Source organism: Cervus elaphus, chromosome 16 (genome assembly GCF_910594005.1).
Source record: "Cervus elaphus chromosome 16, mCerEla1.1, whole genome shotgun sequence".
NCBI classification, from domain to species: domain Eukaryota; kingdom Metazoa; phylum Chordata; class Mammalia; order Artiodactyla; family Cervidae; genus Cervus; species Cervus elaphus.
This window is the reverse complement of record NC_057830.1, coordinates 8,989,168-9,012,740: the sequence shown is the minus strand read 5'-3', so window position 1 is coordinate 9,012,740 and position 23,573 is coordinate 8,989,168. Positions and strand designations below refer to the sequence as shown.

Sequence of the window (23,573 nt, the reverse complement as noted above, 5' to 3'; positions counted from 1 at the left end):
CAAACTTGCTGGCAAGAAAGTCTGAGAAATGGCTTCACTTTCCTCATCTGAGAAATGGGATTCCACCAAGGTGTTTTATGAAGCCTCACTCCAAATTCCCAGAAGAATATATCTAACAACTATCATCTTATACTGGCTCTCAGAGGAACCCTTAAAGGAACTACATCAGCCCATTTTCAGATGAGGAAACAGACACCCATGGGGGCTATGGAGGTTGCTCGTGGCCAGACCACCATGCACGGGAGCCCAGTGGGGGCATCGAGGTCTGACATCAAAGCCTGTTCAACCAGTAGGCTTCACCTCCCCAGTCCAACCAGCCCCCCTGGACACAGGACCAGTACTTTCTATCTTGGGTAGCCCCTACCCCACCCCACCCTGCACACAGAACAGGCTGTGGTTTGGGGGTCTGTTCCACCGCTTCCTTGTTGTGCCAGGCATTCCAGGGCACTGCTAGAGGAGATCAGGGGTTGGGGTCTTGCCCTAGTGCGGGGGAGGAAATAAAACCACACTGGGACCCCCTCCCCAATAATGCCTCCTCATCTTGCCCACTGCCCTTTCCAGGGAGAGCCGGGCCTCGAGGGCGACAGTGGCCCTGCAGGGCCTGACGGGCTGAAGGTAAGTGTCCTTCTGGTGCAGAGTCTGGGGGAGAGGGAATATTCTGGGGCCGCCTTCTGCCTCTGGGCCCACTACCCTCCCATCCAATACCCAGGTATTCCCCCAGAAGCACTGTGTTCTCATAAACTCTGGGTTCAGTCCTTCAGCTTCTAGGGCGTGCAGGCTGTGTAGGGGTGAGCCCTGCCTAGCGCCCGTTCCCTTCCCTGCTCAGGTGGGACTGGGAACCAACCCCACCTTCTGCTCCTCACTGCCGCCTTTCTCCTCAAGACTGCAGCTTCTCTTGGCTCAAGGTGGTACCGGGCCAGCAGCTTTGATATGGGTAATCACCACCCATGACTCACAGCCACTATTTCTGGAGGACTAGTCACAGGCTCTCAGGGACTACACTAAGCCCTTTGTATGTATCACTTAGATCAGTGCTATGGGGTAAGTCCTGTCTTTGGATGAGAAACTGAGACTCAGGTTAAGCAACATGTCCAAGGACAAATGCTAGTAACTGGCACAGGCAAGACCTAAGACTCGGCTACCTCTCTGCACCATGCGCCCATTCTAAAGGTGAAGAGACTGAGGCTCAGGCTGAAGTGTATTCATCCAGAGTCTATGGCTGTGAGTGAAAATCCAAAATTCAAACCCAGGGCTCGATGGCACCAAAGCATGTGGGCCCATCTCAGCCCTGCTGCTGAGATTCATCTGTCAGCCACAGATGCTGGGGCCTTAAGGAGGTGCTAGGGCTCCCCCAAACCCCAGGGCAGGTGGGCATCGCTCTCTGACCTTCCAGTCCCCACCTCCAGCCCTGGCTTGTCCCTGGCCCTCACCCCTGACCTAGCCCTGAACTATTGTTCGGTGGGTTTTCCCAGGGCTGACCTGTCAGCTGCCCAGCCCAGGCTTCCAAGTGTCACATCCCAGGATTCCCTCGGTCACCACTGATTCTCCTATGACCTCAGATAAGCACCCCCTTCTCTGGGCCTGCATTGCCCCGTCCCCAGGATGCCTAGGTGACAGGCCCCTGGCTGGCTCCCCATCTGCCTGCCTTTTGCCCGAAAGGTTGAGAGCACTCCGTGTCTGCCATCTGTCTGCCTTCTCTCACCTCCAGCCCTGCTGCATCCTAGGGTCTGGCTCCAGAGACCCAGAGCAGCTGATGGCCTCTCCACACTGACAAGTGCCTGCATGAATTGCGATGATGCCGATGAACATTCTGGCTAAAATGCTTTGCACACTCAGTACGCTTGCGTCACCTGCCTTCAGAGCTTTAGATGAATTAACCCATTTAATTCTCCCAGCAACCCTCCGAGCTGGATTCATTACCGCCTCCATTTGACAGATGAGGAAACCAAGGGATGGTGTGTGGGGGCCTCCTCCACTTCTGGGCAGTCACCTTTCATCTCTTTGGAATCTTTGCTGAGCTGGGGTGGGAGGGGATCTTCCAGGCTTGGGTGCCTCACACAGTCATTGCTGCTCACTTGTGAGGCTCCAGGGTCCTACTGCTTCCTCTCCCACTCCCTCCAAAGCCAATTCTACCTAGGGCTGGAGCAGTCATGCAGATGTGTGGTGTCTGGGCTTCCCTGGTGGCTCAGATGGGAAAGAATCTGCCTGCAATGCAGGAGAATCTAGTTCAATCTCTGGGTTGGGAAGATCCGCTGGAGAAGGGAATGGCTACACACCCCAGTATTCTTGCCTGGAGAATCCCATGGACAGTGGAGGCTGATGGGCCATGGGGTTGCAAAGAGTCGGACACAGCTGAAGCAACTTAGCATGCATGCACAGCGTCTTCCTGGGTCCTGGAGTGACTCCAGGAGAGAATCTATTTCCCTTCATGGCATTCGTCCAAGCATCACCTTCATGGTGAAAACAGCCTCTCAAACATGCACAGCACTTTATCATTCATTTATGCTGATTATCTCTTTTGAGTTTGCTGACGACCAGCTGATGGTGGCAACCATGACAGGGATTCCTGCTAATAGCTCACGTTTATCCAGCGCTTGGGCACTAGATGCTATGCTAAGCTATTTACATGGATTATCTCCTTCACTCCCCACAGTAACCCTTTGATGCTTATTTTGCAAATGAGGAAACTTGCCCAAGTCAACAACTGTTGAGATCTGAATCCAATAGCCGGGCAGGAGGTATTGTCCCCTGAGCAGAGAACCTTGGAGTGAGAAGAACCAGAACCCAGGGTCTTACCTGTGCTCTGCCGTGAACTCACATGTGGAGTTAGGAAGTCTCTACCTCTCTCTGGGCCTCAGTTTCCCCATCTGTAAATATCGAGGGTTGAGCTGGGCATCTTGTAAACACCCTTCTGAGCACTGACAGATGTCCTGGACTCTGGGACCCTAGTCCTTTACCCCCAGAGCCCTTTCTGCATGGAATCCACCACTGGGTGTGTGGGAACCCAGGCTCTGGGGGTCTGGGCAGTTCTTGGAGCCAGTGTCCCTGCAGGGCCCAGGCTAGGGCCCCTCGCAGAAAGCCAGCCCAGCCACCTGGAACAGGCTGCCCGCCTCTGAGGGCGAGGAGAGCAGGTGGCCAGGATAACAGGCCAGAACGGGAATTCTGGAGCCAAGAGCATCCACAGGAGGATCGTCAGGGCCAGCCCTGTCTCCGTGCCAGGCTGGGCTTGGAGTCTGAGCATCTCGGTGGGAAGGGACCTCAGAGACCCACCTGCTCGGCCCTGTCCTGGTGCCCAGGTCTGTTCTGCACTGGCCCACACCGCAGCTTGGCTCTTGCCTCCCTCAGCTGTGTCATCTCTGGATCGCCCCCCACACCTACTCACTGGGGCATCCTCTCGGACCAGAGCTAGAAACTGCTCCAGCCATCCTGGGCCCCAGCTGCCGACACCCAGAGCCCGGGGCCCTGGCGCGACCGGCCTGCAGACTGCTCTCAGCGCTCTGGCTCCCAGGCTCCCGCTGCTTGCCCTGTGCACCCTGCTCTTTCTGCTGGACCCACACCAGTCTGTCAGCGTCCCTCGTAAAGTGTGGCGCCAGAAAACAGAACTGGCAAAGATGCTCTCTGCCTCTCCAAGCCTGCTCCTCCGCCCATCCCTTCCTCCCACCCGTGGCTTCATACCCTTTCCCCGGGGGCTTCTCTCTCCAGTCACAGCTCAGCCACCTGCAGACCGGCCACAGGCCCCTGCTGCCCTGCTCCTCCCCGCACCCATGCCCATCCTGCAGCCCTTGCACCTGCTTTGCTCACGGGGGCCGAGGGCGAGAGCCCCATCCTGGCACAGCCCGGCCTGCTAGAACGCGGCCTGAAATGACAAGTGCTGTGTAAGCATTCACCGCCACCCACCCAACGGAGGGAATGCATTGCAGCCAGGGAAAATGAGAGCTGTTCGGAGCAGACAGCAAAGGGAGCGCGTACCCGCAGTAAATGGAGTAAGACATTTAAGAAAAACAATAGATGGAGACGTGCAGTCCAATTGGATTAAGCCTTTAAAGCTAAATTTACTAACTAATTTCATTGCTTTGGAACAGTTGTTCTAGCGCTCTGAGCCTGGGATGTAGCCATTGAAGCTATTACTTTTTGCTTGTTGTAAATGGTTTTGTGTAAACAAGCGTTGAAAATACAACTCAGAAACATGGAGAGAGTTTGTTCCGAGAGGCTGAATCGGCTGAATTTTTTCCTTTATAAAAATTTCCTTAAGCTTTTTAAGGCTCTTCTTCTCCCAATGTGTCTACAGGGCTGGAGAGAAAACATCTCGGCCCTCCAGCCTGTCCCTCCTCTCCACGGGGTGGGCGTGGCTGAGATCCTCTCTTCCCTCTGATTGGCCGGCTCCTTGGCCTAAGGCAGAGCCCCTGGACGACGTCATGTACCGCATGCTATCTGTTCCAAGCTGACCCTTTGGGCTGAGCCATCAGGGGAATCCAGGGTCTGGTCAGCTCTGGACATCCCAATGGAGCCCTGAGGTTTGGCACCTCTGATGGACTTAGTGACTAATTTATTCTCTCTCTGTCTTCCTTCCTCATGTCTTTCCACCCCAGGGGGACAGGGGTGACCCCGGGCCTGATGGTGAACGTGGCGAGAAGGGCCAAGAGGGGCTGAAGGGCGAGGACGGGCCCCCCGGCCCTCCTGGCATCACTGGCGTCCGGGTGAGTGTGCACAGCTGTGTGCCAGCATTTGTGGCTCCTGGGTTAGAATAATACTCTCGTGCCTTCCGGTGGTTGGGTGGGAGGTCGTTGGACAGCAGCCATCAAAGGATCTTGTGCTTCTATCCTTCCTTCACTGGAGCATTTTGCAGAGTACAAACCTGTGTCCCTCCCGTACCTTCCTAGTGCCCACAGGAATAATGTCACTCTCCTTGGTCTGTCTGCTGTGCCCTACACAAACCTGGACCCTGCTGACCTCATCCTGCTCACCCCCCACATTCGGCCACACTGAAATTAGCAGGAGAGGCATTGGTCCAGTTCTCCATCAGCAACTTGCTGCGTGACCTTTCACTTGTTCTTGCCCTCTCTGGGTCACCCCTTTGGTATGATGAAGGCTTTGGAAGAACACGTGCTAAGATCGTTTTTGAGTTCCAGTGTACCAGGAGTTCTTTCTTAGTGAACTTTTGAGCATCACGACTGTGGAATGGGCAGAAACATGTGGCAGAAATAGCCCTGACCTAAGAGCCCAAAGGCTGAGTTCTGGCTCGAGCATCCACTATCACTGTGACTCTAGGCGCATCACTGCCTCTCTCTCAGCCTTGGATTTTTCATCTAAAGAACTGATGAAACTTTGGATAGGAAAGCACTTTATAAAATGAACTAGAAATATAGCACATTATGAGTACGGAGGAGGACGTGGCTGAAGCTGGTGGTGGTGATGACGTAGTGATGATGGTGGGGATGGTGATGATAGTGATGAACATAGTGGTGATGGCAATAGTGAGGATGATGGCGGTGGTCATGGCGATGGTGATGATGATGGGCATGGTGGTGATGATGGTGTCAGTGTGGTGGTGGTGGTGAGAATGGTGATGATGATGATATGGTGATGATGATGTAGTGATGACGATGGTGTTTGTCAGTGAGATGGTGGTGGTGGTGGGAATGGTGATGATGGGATGACGATGGTAGTGATGATGGGATGATGATGGTGGTGGTACTGATGTTGGTGTGTCGGTGGCTATGGTGATGGGAATGATGATGACGCTGGTGGCAGTGGTGATGATGGTGTTAGTGTGTGATGATGGAGGGGATGGTATTGATGTTAGTGAAGAGGACGGTGGTTATGGTGATGCTGACAGTGGGGTTGATGATGGCAGTTGTGGTCATGATAATGATGATGGTGGTGGTGATGATGGCATGGTGATGGTGATGATGGCGGGGCTGATGATGGTGGTGGGACTGATGCACTGGTGATGGTGGTGGCCGAGGCAGGGGTATGACAGTGGATCTGGGGGTGGGGATGGTGTCCGTGGTGGTGTTGCAGTGTTTCTGTCCATATTTCACTGTCACGGCCAACTCTCCTACGCTGGGACTGGAAAGAGGTTCGCTGGGGCCAGACTGAGTGTGTGTCGGGTGGCAGAGGTGATGAGAGGCCTGTATTTGAGTGTCTTTGGCATTGAGGCTGCAGAACAGGAATCTCCCACTCTGTGGCCTGGAAACAGTGGAGGATTTAAAAATAGAATTTTATGAGCCATCAGGGCCTTTCCAGAAATACATCTATATGGATGGGGGCCCAGCAAATGTCTTCATTCTGGCCCCACAGTCTCACCCCACTGGATGCTCTCACCCTTACTCAGGGTTTCCCACACCATTGGGGATGCTCCCAGCTGGAGATGGGCCTGTCAGAACAAGCGGCCAGCAGGCTGCCCTGTCCTGGGGGAGACTCCTGTCTCCCTGGCCCTGGACCGCATTCTTTGTCCCTGACTCATTCCCCCTGCTGATGGGGAATCAGCCATTGCAGTCACCTCAGCCCACTGGCAAATGCCACCAGCTCCTGTAATCATGACTCACAATTGCCCAGACAGGACCAGCTTAGGAAAAGGGGTGTCCCAGAAAGTAAGAATCCACATTTTATTCTACCTAGCTGGGTGATAAGTGTCCACAGGGTCTCCGTCTCCCCGAGACTGTTTCTTTAGCTCTAACATGGGATAAACAATCCCTTCCTCCCAGCGCTGTGGCCAGAATTGCACAAAACATGATACAGAGTTCAGATGCAGTACCTGGCCCATGACTGAGGCCACGCTGTATTTAATTACTGGAGAAGCAAAAGACCTTGAGACTGTCAGGCCCAGAGCTGTCAGCTCTGTGAGGCCAATACCGCCACTGCCCCTACTTGGCAAAGATGTAGATCGCAGGAAGTATGCTGATGCTCAAGGTCACAGGGGCGTTGAGCGCAGAATCAGTTTGAACCCAGGCAGTCTGCCTCGAGACCTCATGCTCTGCAAATCTGTGGATCTCCCTCAGTTCCCTCTCATTGCTCATCTTTTTCTCTCTTCCCCTCTTTTCCTTTCAGGGTCCTGAAGGAAAACCAGGGAAGCAAGGCGAGAAGGGCCGGACGGGAGCCAAGGTAGGGACCCCCTCCTCCTCCCACCTGAATCGGTCATGTCCCTGCCCCCTAGCTCCCGCCCTCCCCTCCCCTCTGCGGACACCTGGCAACACCTTGTCTCTCCTCCACTGCAGGGTGCCAAGGGCTACCAAGGACAGCTGGGTGAGATGGGCGTCCCTGGAGATCCTGGACCCCTTGGCACCCCAGGCCCTAAAGGGTCCCGGGGCAGCCTGGGACCAACGGTGAGAACTCTCTGGGTGGCTGGGGTGAGGGTCATGGAGCCAAGTGCAGAGAGGAAAGCATTGCCCACCTCACTTTGTGTCTGCCCTCCCAGCCACATCTTTGGAATCATGGATCCCTTTGGGTACCTACAGAAGCTCCCTCCCCCTGTAAAGTACATACAGCACAGAATTTCTTGCCATTTGAAGGGGGTCTGTGGATCTTCTGAAGCCCTTTATAACCCCTGATTATCAAGTCCTGCTGTCAGGGTGTGGGGAGGGGACAAGACCCTTGGGGGTATTTTTATTGGACAAGGATTTTTCCCCTTGGAAATAGATTCATGGGGGAGCAGGATGAAGCTACTGCAGATCACCTGGGTGACCCTGAGGGTGGTCCAGCCCATTGCTGGCCTGCCCTGAAGGAAGGGCCCCTTAAGGGTTTGATCACTGCAGCAGGAGGAAGACCCCAAGAGGAAGCGAGGGAAGGGGACAGACAAGGCTGACGCGGCATCTCTGAGCTGTGCGCCGATGTGCGCCGATAAACAGCTGTGCCGGTTCATGGAATTTGCAAGATTCTGTGGTGTAAATGCTCCCACGGTAGCCGATTTCCAGCTACCAGCATGATGTCACTGAAGGCAGACTTGGAGGGGATGTGTGAGAAAACTCCATTAGCTGGTAGCGTCGGTCTGTGTCCCCAGGGTTCCACATCCACAGGGGGTCCTGGAACTGTTCCCCTGCACATACCGGCTACCCAGGGATAACAGTGTTTCCGCCACACAGATTCAATCAACAGAAATATCCTCATGAGCCTAGATAACAACAAAATGTCATAAAATAATTAGGAAGAGATGAGTGTGGGATATTTATCATCTGTGTTTTTAATATAATTGATTTATCTGTAAGTTCATATAATTTAACTTTTCATCATGGTTTTATTTAATAATTGGCTCACAAAATTGGGGAAAATTTAGCAACTGGCTCTCTAAACCTCTGGAGCTGGAAGAGGGAAGGGCTGGGGGAGGAGGAGTGCTCCGGAGAGCTGCTTGCTTTCCACCTCGGTCTCCGGACCGGCTTCTGAGCAGAGCGGACGTGCCAGGCTGCTGGGCTGAAGTGGGCGGGAGCCTGTGGGAGAGACAGTGTCCGCGTTCCTTCTGAGAGAGGCATACTGGGTACCAACTGGGGTCTTCTCCCCTCACAGGGTGCTCCAGGACGGATGGGGGCCCAAGGAGAGCCGGGACTGGCCGGTTACGACGTAAGGAGCTCTCACCTCCCCACTTTCTGGAACTCTGCCCTGCAGGCCTGGACTCAGGCCGCCTCGGCCACTGCCCCCACCTCCTCCCAGCCGAGGGCCACACAGATTCATGGTCTCCCTGGCCCCCAGGAACACCTGGGTCCACCGACCACCAGTGGGCCAGACAGGGCTGGGGTGAACAGAGACCTCCCCTGAATCCCTGGCCTCGCTAAGTCTTTCTTTCCCATGGTGGGTGCCGCACACACCTCGTGTCTGAACTTCACAACTGCTCTCTGAGGAAGTGGTGGGTCGGAGCCTGTTTTTGCATCCAATTTGGCAACCCCCACCCCCACCCCACACCCCTTAGAGGCAGCTGAGCCAAACCCATGTTAGACATCTGGGAGGTGAGGCCTCAGAGCGGCATGCGGCTTGCTCAGAAAGGGAAACTGAGGCTCGGGGAGCCAAAACAATGTGTGTGCAAGGCCCGACAGCTTCTGAAGCCTGACGGTGGGATGCAGTGTCTGAAAGAGAAGGAGGAGGAGGAGAGGCAGAGGGCAAAGGAGAGGGGAGCCGGAGAGTGGGTGCTGGGAGCCCAAGGTGGGGGTCTGCATCTTCAGGCCTCACCCCGGCCTGGGAAAGCCTGCTGAGGCAAGCATTTGCCCCCTGCCTCTGCCCAGGAGGACACAGCTAGGGGCTCTGCTGAGATCTGGACCCAGGTCTGCTCCAAGATGCGTGAGCAGAGGCCTCAGCCACTCAAGCAAACACCCCTTAGAGGAGTGTCTGGGACCAACATGGCGTGTCCAGGAGGCCATTGCTCAGAGAGGCTCTGAGCCTGCTCAGAGTCACACGGCACGTTGGGACAGAGCCAGGACCTGATCGCACAGCCCAGAGTGTCTCCACCTCTGAGCTCTTATCCTTCCTCCCCTGCTCCTCCCGACTCCTCCCTCCCCCGTGCTCTCACCCCCTGCCGTCTTATTTCTTGCAGGGACACAAAGGCATCATGGGACCCCTCGGACCTCCTGGCCCCAAGGGTGAAAAGGTGGGTGTCTGGTCCTGGGTGGCAGCTGCTTTCCATATCTGGGGCTGCTGGGAGCGAGTCCTGGGGCCACTGTGGCTGGGCTAGCGTGGGTTCATGGCTCACCCCTGTCCACACCGTGGCCAGCCCAGAGCCCAGTGTCATCCTGGCTGTGGCCTTCAGGCAGGACTCATTAGACCTACATTGAGCAGAGGTATCTCGGGTGTCATCTCTGTGCCTGGCACCAGAACAAAAATGGACACAGTTGCTGCCTTCCTGGGGCTTCCAGTTGAGCAGGGGAAATGGACATCAGTCATCTGTGTGAAGTTGGGGGAGCAAAGCCTCACTTGTGAATGAGATCACCCAGCGAGAGCTGGGGGAGGGCTTGGGATGATGAGTGAGAAGCACCAGCATTTCAAGGCCAGGAACCGCCCAGGCAGAAGGAAGGTGTGTCCAGGCCCCACCCCTTGGCTCCAGATTCAACAGAAGACAGGAAGTGGTGGAAGGAACCTCACTGATGGCCACACCCCTCCCCACTGTGTAGGTGGGGATGTGGATCCTACAGGTCTGAGGGTCAGCACCGAGCTAGCCTAGGACCCAAGTTTCTGGGTCTTACATCAGCGGAGTCCCTCCTTCCTTTCTCCCTCTTCCCCTGATGGCTCAGTGGGAACAGGCTCCTATCGGGCGCCCCCGACCCCACCCCACCGCCCACCGCGAAATCCTTGTTCCCAACTCCCCAAGCCTCCTTTCTCTTGCCCTTTTGCCGAGTCAGCTCCCCACTAACTACATCCCGCTGTTGAGTGAATCACCCTGGCCTAGCTTGCCATCCAGCTGGCCCCTTCCTCCTGCTTGGAGAAGAATAGCTCTGCAATCGGAGTGGGCCACAGGCTCTGACACATGCCACAGGAAGCCACACAAGCCGCACACAGGACCCCGAGTCCCTCCTCGGCCCTCACAGTCTGCCAGGGCTGGCACAGAAAGGGTTAACACGAAGCCTGAAACAAGAGGGTGCCTTCACTCTGGGCCATCCACGGCCCCAGAAGTAGTCCCTGTGCCTGCTGAGAACTAGATCCTAACCCCAAATCTGCCCTGAGTCTGCTGCGGCCTTGGGAGGGGCCCCAGGATTCCCCAAGCCTTGATTGCCTCATCTGTGAAGTGGGTGGGTACCTTGGGCACATGAAGCTAAGCAGGACATCACATATATGTCAGCCAGATGCACTTTCTGACTTCTATGGTATTATTTTGAGTTCAGTCACTCATCTGCTAACCAACAGGTGTTTATGGATTTATAATGGTTATTATAATGATTTAATATTTAGTATGTTCTCATCTCTGAGTTGGGGGCTGTGAAATGATGCCCTAAAGAGCTAGCCGACTCATTGGAAAAAAAAACCCTGATGCTGGGAAAGAGTGAAGGCAGGAAGAGAAGGGGGCAACAGAGGACGAGATGGTTGGATGGTATCACTGACTCAATGGATGGTATCACTGCTCATGAGTTTGAGCAAACTCCAGGAGATGGTGAAGGACAGGGAAGTCTGGTGTGCTGCAGTCCATGGGTCACAGAGGGTTGGACACAACTGAGTGACTGAACACCACCACCGCCACGTGAATGAATATCTGACTAGTCACAGCGGGATGGCACTAGGGAGGGAGGAAGAGCAGGTTCCTGGGGGAGACCCCCCAGGGCAGACCTCCTCCCCAGGATTTCTTCACACTCATCACCATGACCCTGGCACAGAGGTGTCCGGGTCCCACTCGACAGGTGGAGAAAGAGTCTCCTTGACATTATAGGACTAGCTCAGGATCAGCGCGGGGTATGGTAGGACCAGGATTCAGACCAGGCCTGATGCCAGGCCTCGCATTTCCAGTCAGAAACAAGACGTTTAGATGAACCAATATATTGTTCAACTTGGGGCTTCCCTCTGGGGCATGTGTCTATCTTCAAAGGCAGTGGCCCAAGGGACTGGAGATGGGATAGGACTCTGGGAACAAGGAGAAAGGGGGAATGGGAGGCTTCGTTTTGGGGTGCTAAAAATGCATCCCCAAAATTCTGCTACAATGTGTGGCGGGTAGGAGAGGGAGATATCTGTATAGCTAGCTTTTGGCCCAGTCATTGCTTTGATTCTTGTGTGACCTTGGCTAAGACCCTTCCTCCCCTGGGTCTCAGTTTCTTCATCTGTAAAATGGGACCAATGGTCACAGCAGCATAAGCGTGTTATATGGATTCTATGAAACATGCCTCATGAAGGGCCTGGCACACAGAACCCACTAGGTAAACAGTAGGTAAAGCCCCCCAGTCCAGCTCTCTCCCTTCACAGGAAGATGGAGCCTTGGGACAAGGAGCCATAGAGAGTGGTCAGGGCGGAGAGGGAATCCCTGCTTCTCAGGCCAGCCACCCACCCCCGCTTCCTGCCTACAGCTGGTTCTAGGCCTCAGGCCTACTCTCCTGCCTTCCGTCTCTGCCCACAGGAGCCACAGAGGCCCCAGGCCAAGGCTTACGGCCATCAGCCCTCAGGACTGATTCGGCCCGGGACAGGCTCCAGCCCCCAGGACTGTCCCCTTTCTCCTGCCTCTCAGACCTCCCCTTCAGTCCCTGCCAGCAGCCAGGGGGCTTGGAGGTGCCCTGGCTTGAGCCGCCTGCCCAGCATGTCCCCCCATGGGAGGTGACACTAATTGTCTGGGGTTAGATCATGCTGAGCCCTCAGGCTCTGCCTGCACCTTCTTTGTAGCTGGCACGTGGCTTCCAGCCACCTGTCCTGCGGGCGGACCGGGGCCCGGGGTGGCCTCCCATGACCCAAGGACCTTGGCTCTAAACTCTGCTCTTCCCCCAGTCTCTCTGACCACCTCCCTGCCACCCATCCTCCCAGCTGTTATCATTATCAACAACAGCAATTTCTATAGAGCCTCTTCTCTCTGTGCTGAGAGCTTACCATGCCTCTGCTTCCTGGGTTATCAGAGCAGCACTATGAGACATAACAATCTCATTTTGCAGACGGGAAACTGTCTTATGAGCAAGACCTGCAAGTGGGCGACTGCTGAGTGCCTCCTAGGGAGGCTCAGGGCCTTCCCTGGGGCTCCCATCAAGAGTTGGAGGTTCATCCTAAAGCAGGTTCTCGGCCCACCTTCTCCCAGCAAGGGTCGGAGAAAGGGGCTCTTTCATTGAGGGCTGAATGGCTAAGCAGCTCACACTGCCTCTTTGTGCCTCCGTGTCCTCATCTGTAAACTAGGGAGAAGAATATCACCTACTTTGTAGGGCTTTTGGCAGAATTCAGCCTTCCCAGGTGGCGCTAGAGGTAAAGCACCCGCCTGCCAATACAGGAGACATAAGAAACGTGGATTTGATTCCTGGGTTGGGAAGCTCCCCTGGAGGAGGGCATGGCAACCCACTCCAGTATTCTTACCTGGAGAATCCTGCGGACAGAGGCGGCTGGTGGGTTGCAGTTCATAGTGTTCAAAGTGTTCTACATAACTGAAGGGACTTGGCGCACACCCAGCGCTGGGAGGATTCATTGAGTGTCTGCGTGCAGCTGTGGTGGTCGGTGCTCACGCTTGCCAGCTGTCGGAATTATTGTCACTGCCTGCTGAGCACCGTGCAGGGACTTATGCATCACTTCATGGAAGCCCCACCACCTTCCCTGGATATCAACACTGTCCCCTTCACTGCCCCACTACCCCCCATTTTGCAGCTGAGAAAAAGCTCTGAGACCAGAAGGGCCCTGTTGAAGGCCTGGGCAGCTGGTCCCCTACAAAGCCAAGTGTGACCAAGTCTCTGCTCAGCTATCCTGGCTGACAGCCTGAGAGTGTCAGCCTCAGGGTATCCAGCCTGAAAATGAAAGTGATAGTCACTTAGTTGTGCCTGACTCTGAGACTGCATGGACCATAGCCCGCCAGGCTCCTCTGTCCATGGAATTCTCCAGGCAAGAATACTGGAGTGGGTAGCCATTCCCTTTTCCAGGGGATCTTCCCGAGCCAGGGATCGAACCCGGGTCTCCTGCATTGCAGGCAGATTCTTTGCCGTCTGAGCCCCCAGGGAAGCCCCCGGGGAAGTCTAGCATAGGGGAGGGTGAGGAGCAGCATCCTGTGTTCCGAATTCCTGCTTCCTTGCCCGGGTCTGCCTTGGACCCCATGTCTTCCCTTCCCTCTTGGCCTTGGTCTTTCTGTCTGCAACCCTAAGTATACTGGGTTCTTCATCTCTGATGAAGGCCCTGTTGGCCTCAATGTGGAGTGTCTGGAATTCCCAAAATTCACCAGGAGCAGGAGTGTCATCTTAATGCTGGTTTCGTGTCCACAGGGGGAACAGGGCGAGGATGGCAAGGCTGAGGGGCCCCCCGGACCACCTGGAGATCGGGTAAGGCCCCCCCCCCCCACCCATCCTCTGGACCACTGCCAGAGTGGAGCCCCAAGCCCCAGCGTGTGGGGAGCCGGGGAGGGGGGAGGCTGCTGCGAGCTCCGCCGAGGGCGTGGCCCAGGAGGCCCGGGTCTGGCACCCCCTGCAGTCTTCTATTGTTGTCCTTTCATTTAGGGCCCCGTGGGTGATCGAGGAGACCGTGGGGAACCAGGGGACCCTGGATACCCTGTGAGTATCAGAGCTCCTGCTTGCTGGCAGCATCGCGTTGTAAGAGGGCATTCCTTGGCCTCTGTTTTGTGCAAGCTGGAATTAGAACAGCCTTCGCCAGGAAACGGGCCCATCCTTCCACCACTAGTGCCCAGGGTTTAAGCATCCCCAGGGGCTCATCCACCATCCCCAAGGGCTCGGGGATCGATTCATACTGAAAGGGGAAGGGTCCGAGATCTTTCCTGAGGGAGGGAGAGGATGGGCAGGGGAGAGAGACCCTTCCCCTCCAGGACCCTCAGTATCCCCATCTGTGACTGAGAACAGCTCTCCCAGCAGAAGCAATGAGGACGAGCCACTGAACGAGCACCAGGCCCCCACCCCCACCCCCACCCAGGCTCCTCATCCTTCGTCCTTGATGGCAGGAGTCCTTTCCTTGATTCCTGCTCGGCTGTGTCCTACTCTTTGTAATCCCATGGACCGTAGCCCTCCAGGCTCCTCTGTCCATGGAATTCTCCAGGCAAGAATACTGGAGTGGGTTGCCATTTCCTCCTCCAGGGGATCTTCCCAACCCAGGGATCGAACCCGAGTCTCTTCTGTCTCTTACACTGGCAGGTGGATTCTTTCCCACCCATTTCCCAGATGAAGAAGCTGAGACTTAGGGGAACAATGCCACATGGCTAGGAAGAACAAGTGCTTCCTTGGGGTCCTCCAGGCTAGAATTTGCCCTGGCCCCCACTGCCTCCAAGATGAGCCCCTTCACCTGTCTCTCCTTGACTTCCAGGGGCAGGAGGGTGTACAAGGCCTCCGTGGAAATCCAGGCCAGCAGGGCCAACCCGTGAGTGGTGCTTCCTGTCCCATCCCCCTCCTGCCCTGAGAGGGGGGGCTGGTGGAGGAGCAGTGGGGGAATTAAAGATCTGGTCTCTTTAAAGCTTAAAGGGACCCACCCTGCGGGAGGGCCTGGGACAGCCCATTCTGGTTTCTCCTGCCCTAACCTTGGGGGCACCCCCAGAGCCTGCACCCCCAAACCCCTCCCCACCCCTCCCCCTCCAGGCGGAGACTGGCCACCCTCCCCGGGAGAGAATCCTGGGGCTGCCTTGCGTCATCTCACCTTGGTTTGCAGGGGCATCCGGGACCCCGGGGACGGCCGGGCCCCAAAGGATCGAAAGGGGAAGAGGTAAGCGGCTTGGATGCTCACGGGGAAGGTAGACCCTGGGACGGGCCTAAGCACATAGCATGTGGGAGGCAGCAGTGGGGCGCGATGAGAGAGAGGGGACCACGGGGCCCTGCAGGCTGTGGTCCAGCCAGGATTCCTTCAGCCGGCCTTCTGGACGGGAGATGACCAGTCCCAGTCACAGAGGCTTTGGGAGGGTGACCGCCTGTTCGGTCAGCCAGTGGGATTTGAACCCCGGGCAGTCAAGATCCGGAGCTGGGCTCCCTTTCCACCACAATGCACTGCAGAAAGAAAACTGGGAGCAGAGAAGTGAGAGCGTGTGGAGGAAGACGGGGAGGGTGCCATTCATGGAGGCGTTCGGAGGCGGTGGAGAGGGAATTGCCTGCCTTCAGCCAGGCCTCCTGCACCCGCCTCCACTGAGGCTGGGCCAGGGCTGTCTCCATGCCCTCAACTTCCTCCCAGGGGTGCAGACACACGCCCCTGACGATCAGACGGACCTACCAGCGGTGGGACTCAGCTCCCACCAGGAAGTTGCCAATGCCTGGAGCCTCTGCCACAGGGTTCCCTGTGAGGGCCCAGGGCCCAGAGCAGGGCCAGGGGCCACATCTGGCAGGTCCCAGGGCCAGCCTTGACCCTGGGCTTGTGAGTGGGGGTGCTTGGGCCCATTGGCAGATTCAGATGCCGAGGTAGAGGGGCAGGGCTGAGCCACAGAGGGATCTCCCTTCCGGAGCCCCTTGGGTTCTGCACCTCCTCCAGGAAGCCTCCATCATGTGCCCCTTGATTTTTCAGGGACCAAAGGGAAAGCAAGGCAAGGCTGGGGCCCCAGGACGGAGGGGGATCCAGGTGAGTGGCCCGCAACTTTTCGCTTGCCCACCCCACCCGCTGCCCTCCCCAGAAGCCCTCACCAGCTTCTTGTTTACCCCCAGGGCCTGCAGGGGCTCCCGGGGCCTCGGGGCGTGGTGGGGAGACAGGGCCCCGAGGGTGTTGCTGGACCAGATGGGCTTCCTGGCCGTGATGGTCAAGCTGGACAGCAGGTGAGCCATACTGGGGGTTAACAGAGGGTGTCTCCGTTCGAGATGAGGTGTGCGCATGGTGGGGTGCGGGGTGCCTAGGCCACGGGCCAGGAGGAGCAGGTTTGGGAACTTGGATGGGCAGAACCAGCATATCTAGAAGCTTCCTGCATGGGCAGTGGCTTCTGGATGATGGCCTGTCTCACTGTCTCTCCTCCATGCGAGCACCCAGAGGGACAACCCCTGTCCAGGGCAGAGAGCTTCTGGTTCTTAAGATCCTTCTCCTCCCCACCCACGAATCCTCAAATCCTCTCGTCCCACTGGTCCAGCCATTCTCACACACAGGCAGTACGGCCTCCATCCCCGAGTCTGACCTCCACCTCCACCTCCACCAGGGTTCTCCCATGCTGGTGGATTTTGAAGTCACCCTGCCTCCTTTGGCTGCCTATTTCCTGAAACATGAAAAATCTTCCTTTGCCCTCTTTCTTCACAGGGGGAGCAAGGAGATGACGGTGACCCCGGGCCCATGGGCCCCGCTGGGAAGAGAGGAGATCCAGGTGTGGCTGGCTTGCCTGGGGCACAGGGGCCCCCAGGATTCAAGGTCAGACACTTGTTAATCCTCTTATCTGCGTCCCCCACCCTTTCTGCGTTGGTACTGACTACAGAGACCCTGACTACAGTGCTGACATGGGCACCCATGTCCCAGGGACCGTGTGGAAAACGGAGTCTACTTTCTCAGGGGTCCGTCCCCAGGCTTGAACCTGGCTTAAAGGTTAATCCCCAGAGCTATAATACTGCCCCCTACCAGGCCTTTGAGGCTGTCAACTCTTTGTTGAGTTGTCCGTGGGCGCCCTCTTGTGGGCCTTTGTGGAGCAATGGCTGTTGCTAGCTGCTGGGACCCTCCAAGGCATCTTTTCAGAAGTTTCCTTGATCGGCAGGGGAGGCATTCATGAGGCTGTCTGAGCCCAGGGTTAGACACTTGAAGGGAAGATTGAGATGGCAGGGCTGTCACCCTCTGAGCTTGAAGTTCAGTTCGAGAGAGGTTGTAAGCCTCTTTAAAGACAGAGGGCAGAGGGGAGAGGAGGCCTTGGCCCGTGGAAGATTTAAATGAGGCAAGAAGGGGAGGCAACATTCTAGGCAAGAGGAACAGCGTGATTGGAGGTAGGGACTGCCTGGCCTGTTGGGAAGAAACAATGAAGAGGAAAGGTGTGTGGGAGAAGGGACAGGAAGTGGGCCTTTCAATGCCAGAACTAGAAAAGAGACTTTCTTCTTAAGGAGGCTGAAGTTTTGAGCACCCTCCCCCATCCCCAGGCCTACACCTGTTGCCCCAGCAACCAGAGATGTTAACTGACCCAGTGGAATCACTGTTCTATCTCTCCAACTGCCCTCCTCATCTTCTAGAGCCGTTTTCTCCCTTTGACTGGTCATCTTGGTGTATTTCTTTAAGGGTGAAAGTGGGTTACCTGGACAGATGGGACCCCCTGGCAAACGAGGGACAGAAGGTGGAATGGGGCTTCCTGGGAACCAGGGGGAGCCTGGATCCAAAGGCCAGCCGGTGAGTGAGCCCCAGGGAACACACATGTGCACAAACGTGAGCACACACACACACAGACCCACCAGCCACTTTCCCGCTCTGTAAAAGGCACAGAGCAACACTCTCCATGGGCACGAGATACCACTCTGCCTCCCCTGAGTCAGGGATGAGGGGATGGAAGAAAGCTGAGAAATGAGATATGCGTGGTCCCTTAAGAGTGAGGAGAGACCATCCCAACCAGAACCTTAAGTAGCCTGAAATAACCTTGAATCCCGGCTTTCCCAGGTGGCGCTAGTGGTAAAGAACCCACCTATCCATGTGGGAGACCGTAAGAGACATGGGTTTAATCCCTGGATTGGGAAGATCCCCGACGCCGGTATTGTTGCCTGGAGAATCCCGTGGACAGAGGAGCCTGGAGGGCTACATCCATAGGGTCACAAAGAGTCAGACTGAAGTGACTTAGCACACACACAGCCTTGTATCTGTTGGAGAAATTACATCTATAGTTTAAAAACTTCCCACAAAGGTTCAGATGACGTCACTGGTAAATTCCAGTTGTTGTTTATGGAAGAAAAATACCAATTCTGCATAACTCTTCCAGAAAATTGAAGGGGAGGGATCCTTCCAAACACATGCTATGAGGTTAGCATCACCCTGATGTCTATGCCAGACAAAGGTTACAAGAAAAGAAAACTACAGACAGATATACCTCAGAAGTATAGATACAAAAGTTCTCAATACTGTTTTAGGAAAATCAATCAAAGAATACATTAAAAGAATAGCAGGTCAAGATCAAGTGAGATTTGAAACTTCCCTGGGGGTCCAGTGGCTAAGACACCATGCTGCTAATGCAGGGGGCCCGGGTTTGATCCCTGGTCAGGGAACTAGATCATGCACCACCAAGAGTTCACATGCCACAAGTACAGATCCTGCATGGTATGACTAAAAATAAAATAAAAATCCCACATGCTGCGGGTAAGAACCAACACAGTCAAATAAAGAAATGTATTTTTTTTTAAAAAGAAGATCAAGTGAATCAGGAAAAAAAAGATCAGGAATGCAAGGATAGTATAACATTTGAAAATAAATCAATATAATTCACCATATTAACAAGCTAAAATTTGTTGTTCAGTCACTCAGTTGTGTCTAATTCTTTGCAACCCCATGGACTGCAGCACACCAGGCTTCCCTGTCCATCACCATCTCCCAGAATTTGATCAAACTCATGTCCATTAAGTCGGTGATGCCATCCAATCATCTCATCGTCTGTTGTCCCTGTCTCCTCCTGCCTGCAATCTTCCCCAGACTAAAATAAAAGATCTAATTAATCATTTCAGTAGATGCCAAGAAAAGCAATTGATAGAATCCGACTCCATTTCTGATGAAAATTCTCAGCAAACTTGGTATAGAAAAAACTTCCTCAACTTGATAAAGGACAGTCATGAAAAATCTGTAGTTAATATTGTGATTCCTAGTGAATGATTAAATTCTTTCTCCCAAAGAGCAGAAATAAGTTGGATACCTGTTCACACCACTTCTGTTCAACATTGTATTGGCATTTCTAGCCACTGCTATAAGGCATCATGTTTGTGAGCTAGTCACACTTGTTTGATCGCCTCGAGGTGGAGTGGCTGATATCCCTTCAAGGAGGCAGGCCCGGGGGTCCTTCCGGACTGGCCGGGCACCTTGTCTTGGCCTCATTTGCCGTCTCATCCTGTTCTCCCCGTAGGGTGACTCTGGCGAGATGGGATTCCCAGGAATGGCTGGCCTCTTCGGACCCAAGGTACAGATTCTGTATTCCTCTTGGGGTCCTGTCTATCTACCTGCTTGTTCATTTATTCATTCAACAAATATTTCTTGGGCCTGTGCAATGGGGGCTGGGACACAGCCAGAATCTAGCATGAACACCTTGTCTCCCAGCCTCACGTTCCAGCAGGCCTGGGTTCTAAGCCCAGCTCCACAGTGTATCTGCTCTGTGCCTGAGCAAATTACTTGGTCTCTCCAAGCCTCACTTTTCTCATCTATAAAATGGGCACAGTAGCAGCAAAATGTTGTTACAATGAAGATTAGGCCTATACCATTTAGCGCAGAGCCAGCACCCTGCCTGCTGCTTACTAATTGTGGACATTTGTTGCTCTTTCTGGAGCCTCTCAGGGAAGACATCTCTTGACCGGGAGGGCAAAGGCTGGGCAGACCCCAGGGGTGGTGGAGCTGCTGGAGCCCTCGCCCAGCGGCCACCCAGACACAGTAGCCCTTCTCCGCCTCCTGCAGGGCCCCCAAGGAGACATCGGCTTCAAAGGCATCCAGGGCCCTCGGGGGCCCCCTGGCTTGATGGTAAGTCCTCTCCCGGTCTGTCCCAGCATGGTCAGTCATCCGAGGCCGGCCAGCCATCAGCTGGGTGACGTCATCCTTCCTGATCCTTCGGTCTGGAGCCCTCTCTGCCCACTGTCTCCACTCCTGTTTCTTACCATTTATTTTTTAATTGGAGGATAATTGCTGTACAACGTTGTGTTCGTTTCTGCACACGACGTGCATCGGCCATAAGCACACATGTGTCCCTCCCTCTCAAACCTCCCTCCCACCCCCGACCCGGTTTCCACACCTTTGCTCCTGACCTTCCTGCCAGCGGGGCTGCCATCTTTCCCGCTTTCACCTGTTCCTGTCCCCCACCAATGGCCCACCCCAACGCACATCGCATGGGCTTGGCAGACACGCGGCCTGGCCCCGCCAAGGAGGTCTCCCTTCCACCTCCTGGGGGCCTTCAGGCTGCCCCCTACCCTCCTGTCCCGGTGATTCTGTTTCCCAGGCGCTGGGACAAGGACACACAAGCCTTTCTCTCCCCTTTAGGGAAAGGAAGGTATCATCGGGCCCCTAGGAATCCTGGGGCCTTCGGGACGCCAGGTATGTGCAGGGGGCTGGCCAGAAAGGCTGCTGGGGCAAAACTGTGTATGACCTGGAGCCAGTCCGAGCCTCAGTTTCCCCATCTGGGCGGTGGGGCTCCTCCTCCGAGCCCCCTCTCACTGGGCCATGGTTTCTTGCAGGGTCCCAAGGGTGACAAAGGCAGCCGAGGGGACTTGGTGAGTGGACGGGCTGGTGGGCAGGGGGGCGGGGCGGGGGGTGGGCAGGGGGGCGGCCCAGCTCAGCCTGCTCCTCTAACTCTGTCTCCCCGCTTCTGTCCCCTTCCAGGGATTGCAAGGTCCGAGGGTGAGTGGGCTGGGGTGTGAGGGCTGGGGGGATGGTGGAGTCGGGGGGCGGCAGGCACTCTGGGCTCTCCTGCCGTCACCAGTCATGTCCTGGGACCTCGGTCTGTACGCGGGTGGCCAGGGTGCCCGGGTCTCAGGAGGAGGCCTGGGCTGGGATGGGGGATGAGAGGCCTTTGAGCAGGGCCTCACTGTTCTCCTCTTCCTCCAGGGTCCTCCCGGTCCCAGAGGGCAGCCTGGCCCACCGGTAGGTAGTGTGTGCGCCCCTTGAACTGCAGGGCAGCTGGTGGGACCCCAGGCTGTGTTGGCGGCCTTCACAGGACTGGCCCTGACATCACAGGCCAGGCCTCCGGGAGAGTACAGCTCAGCCCGGCAGAGACCAGGGCGGGGGGTTCTCTCATGCCCTGAGAGCCCCTCCTGGCTCCCGACAGCCCCCGGGACTGCAGCATGCAGTCCCCATCAGACACACACCCAGCCTCTTCTTTTGCAGGGTCCTCCAGGGAGCCCTATCCACTTTGTAAGTTGGAGAACTTTCTCTTTGGTCTACTTGGAGTACGGCCTGGGGTGTGGTGGGGGAGGGATGACAACAGACCGCCTCCCTGGCCCGGGGCGGCCCACCCCGCATCCTCCATCACTCGATACTGAACCCTGGGCCCTACGCCGAGAGGCAGGAAACCCAGGTGTTAGCCAGAATGCACCCCGGACAGTGGATCCAGGAAGACCTCTCACCTCTGGCCCCAGGGTCCTGTTGGTCCACTCTGTGCTGTTCCACTGACAGATCTCTAAGCCTCTGGTACTGATTCCAACCCCTGTGTTTTGGGAAGGGAGCCTCCCCACACCAGTGAGCAATCTGGGGGACACCAGCTAGGTGTCCTAGGATTTAAGTCGGTCCTGACACTACTTGGAGCAGCATCAGATTCCACGGGTTGAGGGCTCAGTCTTACAAGATCGCTGCTGGCTCCCCCCCAGGACCCCACACCTCCTTCCCTCACCCCTCTTCCCTGCCTCACTTAGGATGCCAGTGGCAAACCCAGGTCTCATTTGTGCTTCTGACCGACTAGCTATACACCAAAAGTTCCCACCAGGCCCTCCTCGGCATCTGTTAATTTGTTAGGGCAGCTCACAGAACACAGAGACACATTCTACATATCAGATTAGTGGCTTATTATAAAAGGCTGTAACTCACACGTGTCATTTTGGACTTCCCTCATGGCTCAGCGGTTAAAGAATCCACCTGCAACGCAGGAGACACAAGAGATGCGGGTTTGTTCCCTGGGTTGGGAAAATCCCCTGGAGGAGGAAATGGCAGCCCACCCCAGTATTTTGCCTGGAGAATCCCATGGACAGAGGAGCCTGGCGGGCTGCCTTCCACAGAGTTGCAGAGAGTCGGACACGACTGAGCGCACACACAGAGGAGCAGCCAGATGGAGGTTGTGCATCATCAAGCAAGGCCTGGGGTCGGGGCGTGAGCTTCTGTGTCCTTTCCGAATCTCCACCTGTTCCCCAACCTGGGAGCCCTCCAAGCCCAGTCCTTTTAGGATTTTAGGGAGGCTTCATTACACAGACACGATTGATTAAGTCATCGGCGATGGGCGATTGACTCAACCTCAGCCCCTCTCCCCTCCTTGGAGGCTGTGGGACTGAAAGTTGCCACCCTCTGATCACGTGGTTGGTTCCAGAGACCACTAGCTCCCATCCTTAGGTTACTTAGGAGCTTTCCAAAAGTCATCTCATGAACACAGCAAAAGATACCCTATTTCAGAAAATTCCAAGGGTTTTCGGAGCTCTCTGCCAGGAACTGGGTTGAAGACCAAGTATAGGTTTCTTATTATGCATCACCACATGACAGAGTCCGTCCAGCTCAGATTCTGAGTCCAAAGAGGGTCAGGCAAGGTTGCAGGTTGGGCCTCGGTGTTCCTCACTGGCTCGAATGAAAACACACCCCCCTCACAAGCCCTCTGGTAGTCTGTCCACATTTGACCATGGTCCTGGTTGACTGTTAGAAGCAGGCCCCGACCGTGTCCCAGGGAATGGCCAGGGGGAAGGACTGCATGGAGAAGGAGCCCCTGGCCACGAGCAGCTTGAATCCCTGCTCTTCTGCCCTCACTGTCCGTCCCTCTGTCTCACCCACGAAACGAGAAAGACAGCCCTGGCCTCTTCCTATACATCCTTCCTTCTTCAGTAAGGAAGCAAGCTAGGAGAAAATTAAGAGAGCTAGGAAAAGACTTTCCTTCTTAAAAAAAAAAAAAAAAGAGGATTTTGATTTTTTGAATAATAACTAATAGATTCAGTGCTTGTTATATGCTGCTTAGCATTAGTAGCACTTTTCTGGAATTCCCTTGTGGTCTGGTGGTTAGGACCCCACGCTTTCACTGCTGAGGGCTCAAGCTCAGTCCCTGAGCCCGAATCAGGGAATTAGGATCCCTCAGGCTGTGTGGGGAGGCAAAAAAAAAAAAGAAGAAGAAGTGCTTTTCATGTATTTTGCTGTTTAGTCACTAAGTTTGGTCCGACTCTTTGCAACGCCGTGGATTGTAGCTTGCCAGGCTTCTCTGTCCA

The 23,573-nt window shown here is 55.4% G+C and overlaps 1 protein-coding gene across 7 annotated transcripts in view; it reads left to right on the top strand.

Annotated features, from left to right (window-relative positions):
• COL27A1 (collagen type XXVII alpha 1 chain) overlaps positions 1 to 23,573 on the top strand; it is a 150,262-nt gene that overhangs the window by 110,293 nt on the left and 16,396 nt on the right. For 6 of the 7 annotated variants that reach the window (XM_043870590.1, XM_043870591.1, XM_043870588.1 and 3 more), the window contains 21 exons: positions 562 to 615; positions 4,590 to 4,697; positions 7,051 to 7,104; positions 7,218 to 7,325; positions 8,500 to 8,553; positions 9,518 to 9,571; positions 13,839 to 13,895; positions 14,070 to 14,123; positions 14,884 to 14,937; positions 15,223 to 15,276; positions 16,063 to 16,116; positions 16,200 to 16,307; positions 16,777 to 16,884; positions 17,731 to 17,838; positions 19,547 to 19,600; positions 20,089 to 20,151; positions 20,665 to 20,718; positions 20,859 to 20,894; positions 21,004 to 21,021; positions 21,229 to 21,264; positions 21,508 to 21,534. In XM_043870590.1, the coding sequence (XP_043726525.1) occupies positions 562 to 615; positions 4,590 to 4,697; positions 7,051 to 7,104; positions 7,218 to 7,325; positions 8,500 to 8,553; positions 9,518 to 9,571; positions 13,839 to 13,895; positions 14,070 to 14,123; positions 14,884 to 14,937; positions 15,223 to 15,276; positions 16,063 to 16,116; positions 16,200 to 16,307; positions 16,777 to 16,884; positions 17,731 to 17,838; positions 19,547 to 19,600; positions 20,089 to 20,151; positions 20,665 to 20,718; positions 20,859 to 20,894; positions 21,004 to 21,021; positions 21,229 to 21,264; positions 21,508 to 21,534 (1,317 nt within the window). The remainder of the gene's footprint in view (positions 1 to 561; positions 616 to 4,589; positions 4,698 to 7,050; positions 7,105 to 7,217; positions 7,326 to 8,499; positions 8,554 to 9,517; positions 9,572 to 13,838; positions 13,896 to 14,069; positions 14,124 to 14,883; positions 14,938 to 15,222; positions 15,277 to 16,062; positions 16,117 to 16,199; positions 16,308 to 16,776; positions 16,885 to 17,730; positions 17,839 to 19,546; positions 19,601 to 20,088; positions 20,152 to 20,664; positions 20,719 to 20,858; positions 20,895 to 21,003; positions 21,022 to 21,228; positions 21,265 to 21,507; positions 21,535 to 23,573) is intronic. The other variant, XR_006334568.1, reaches the window with a different exon arrangement.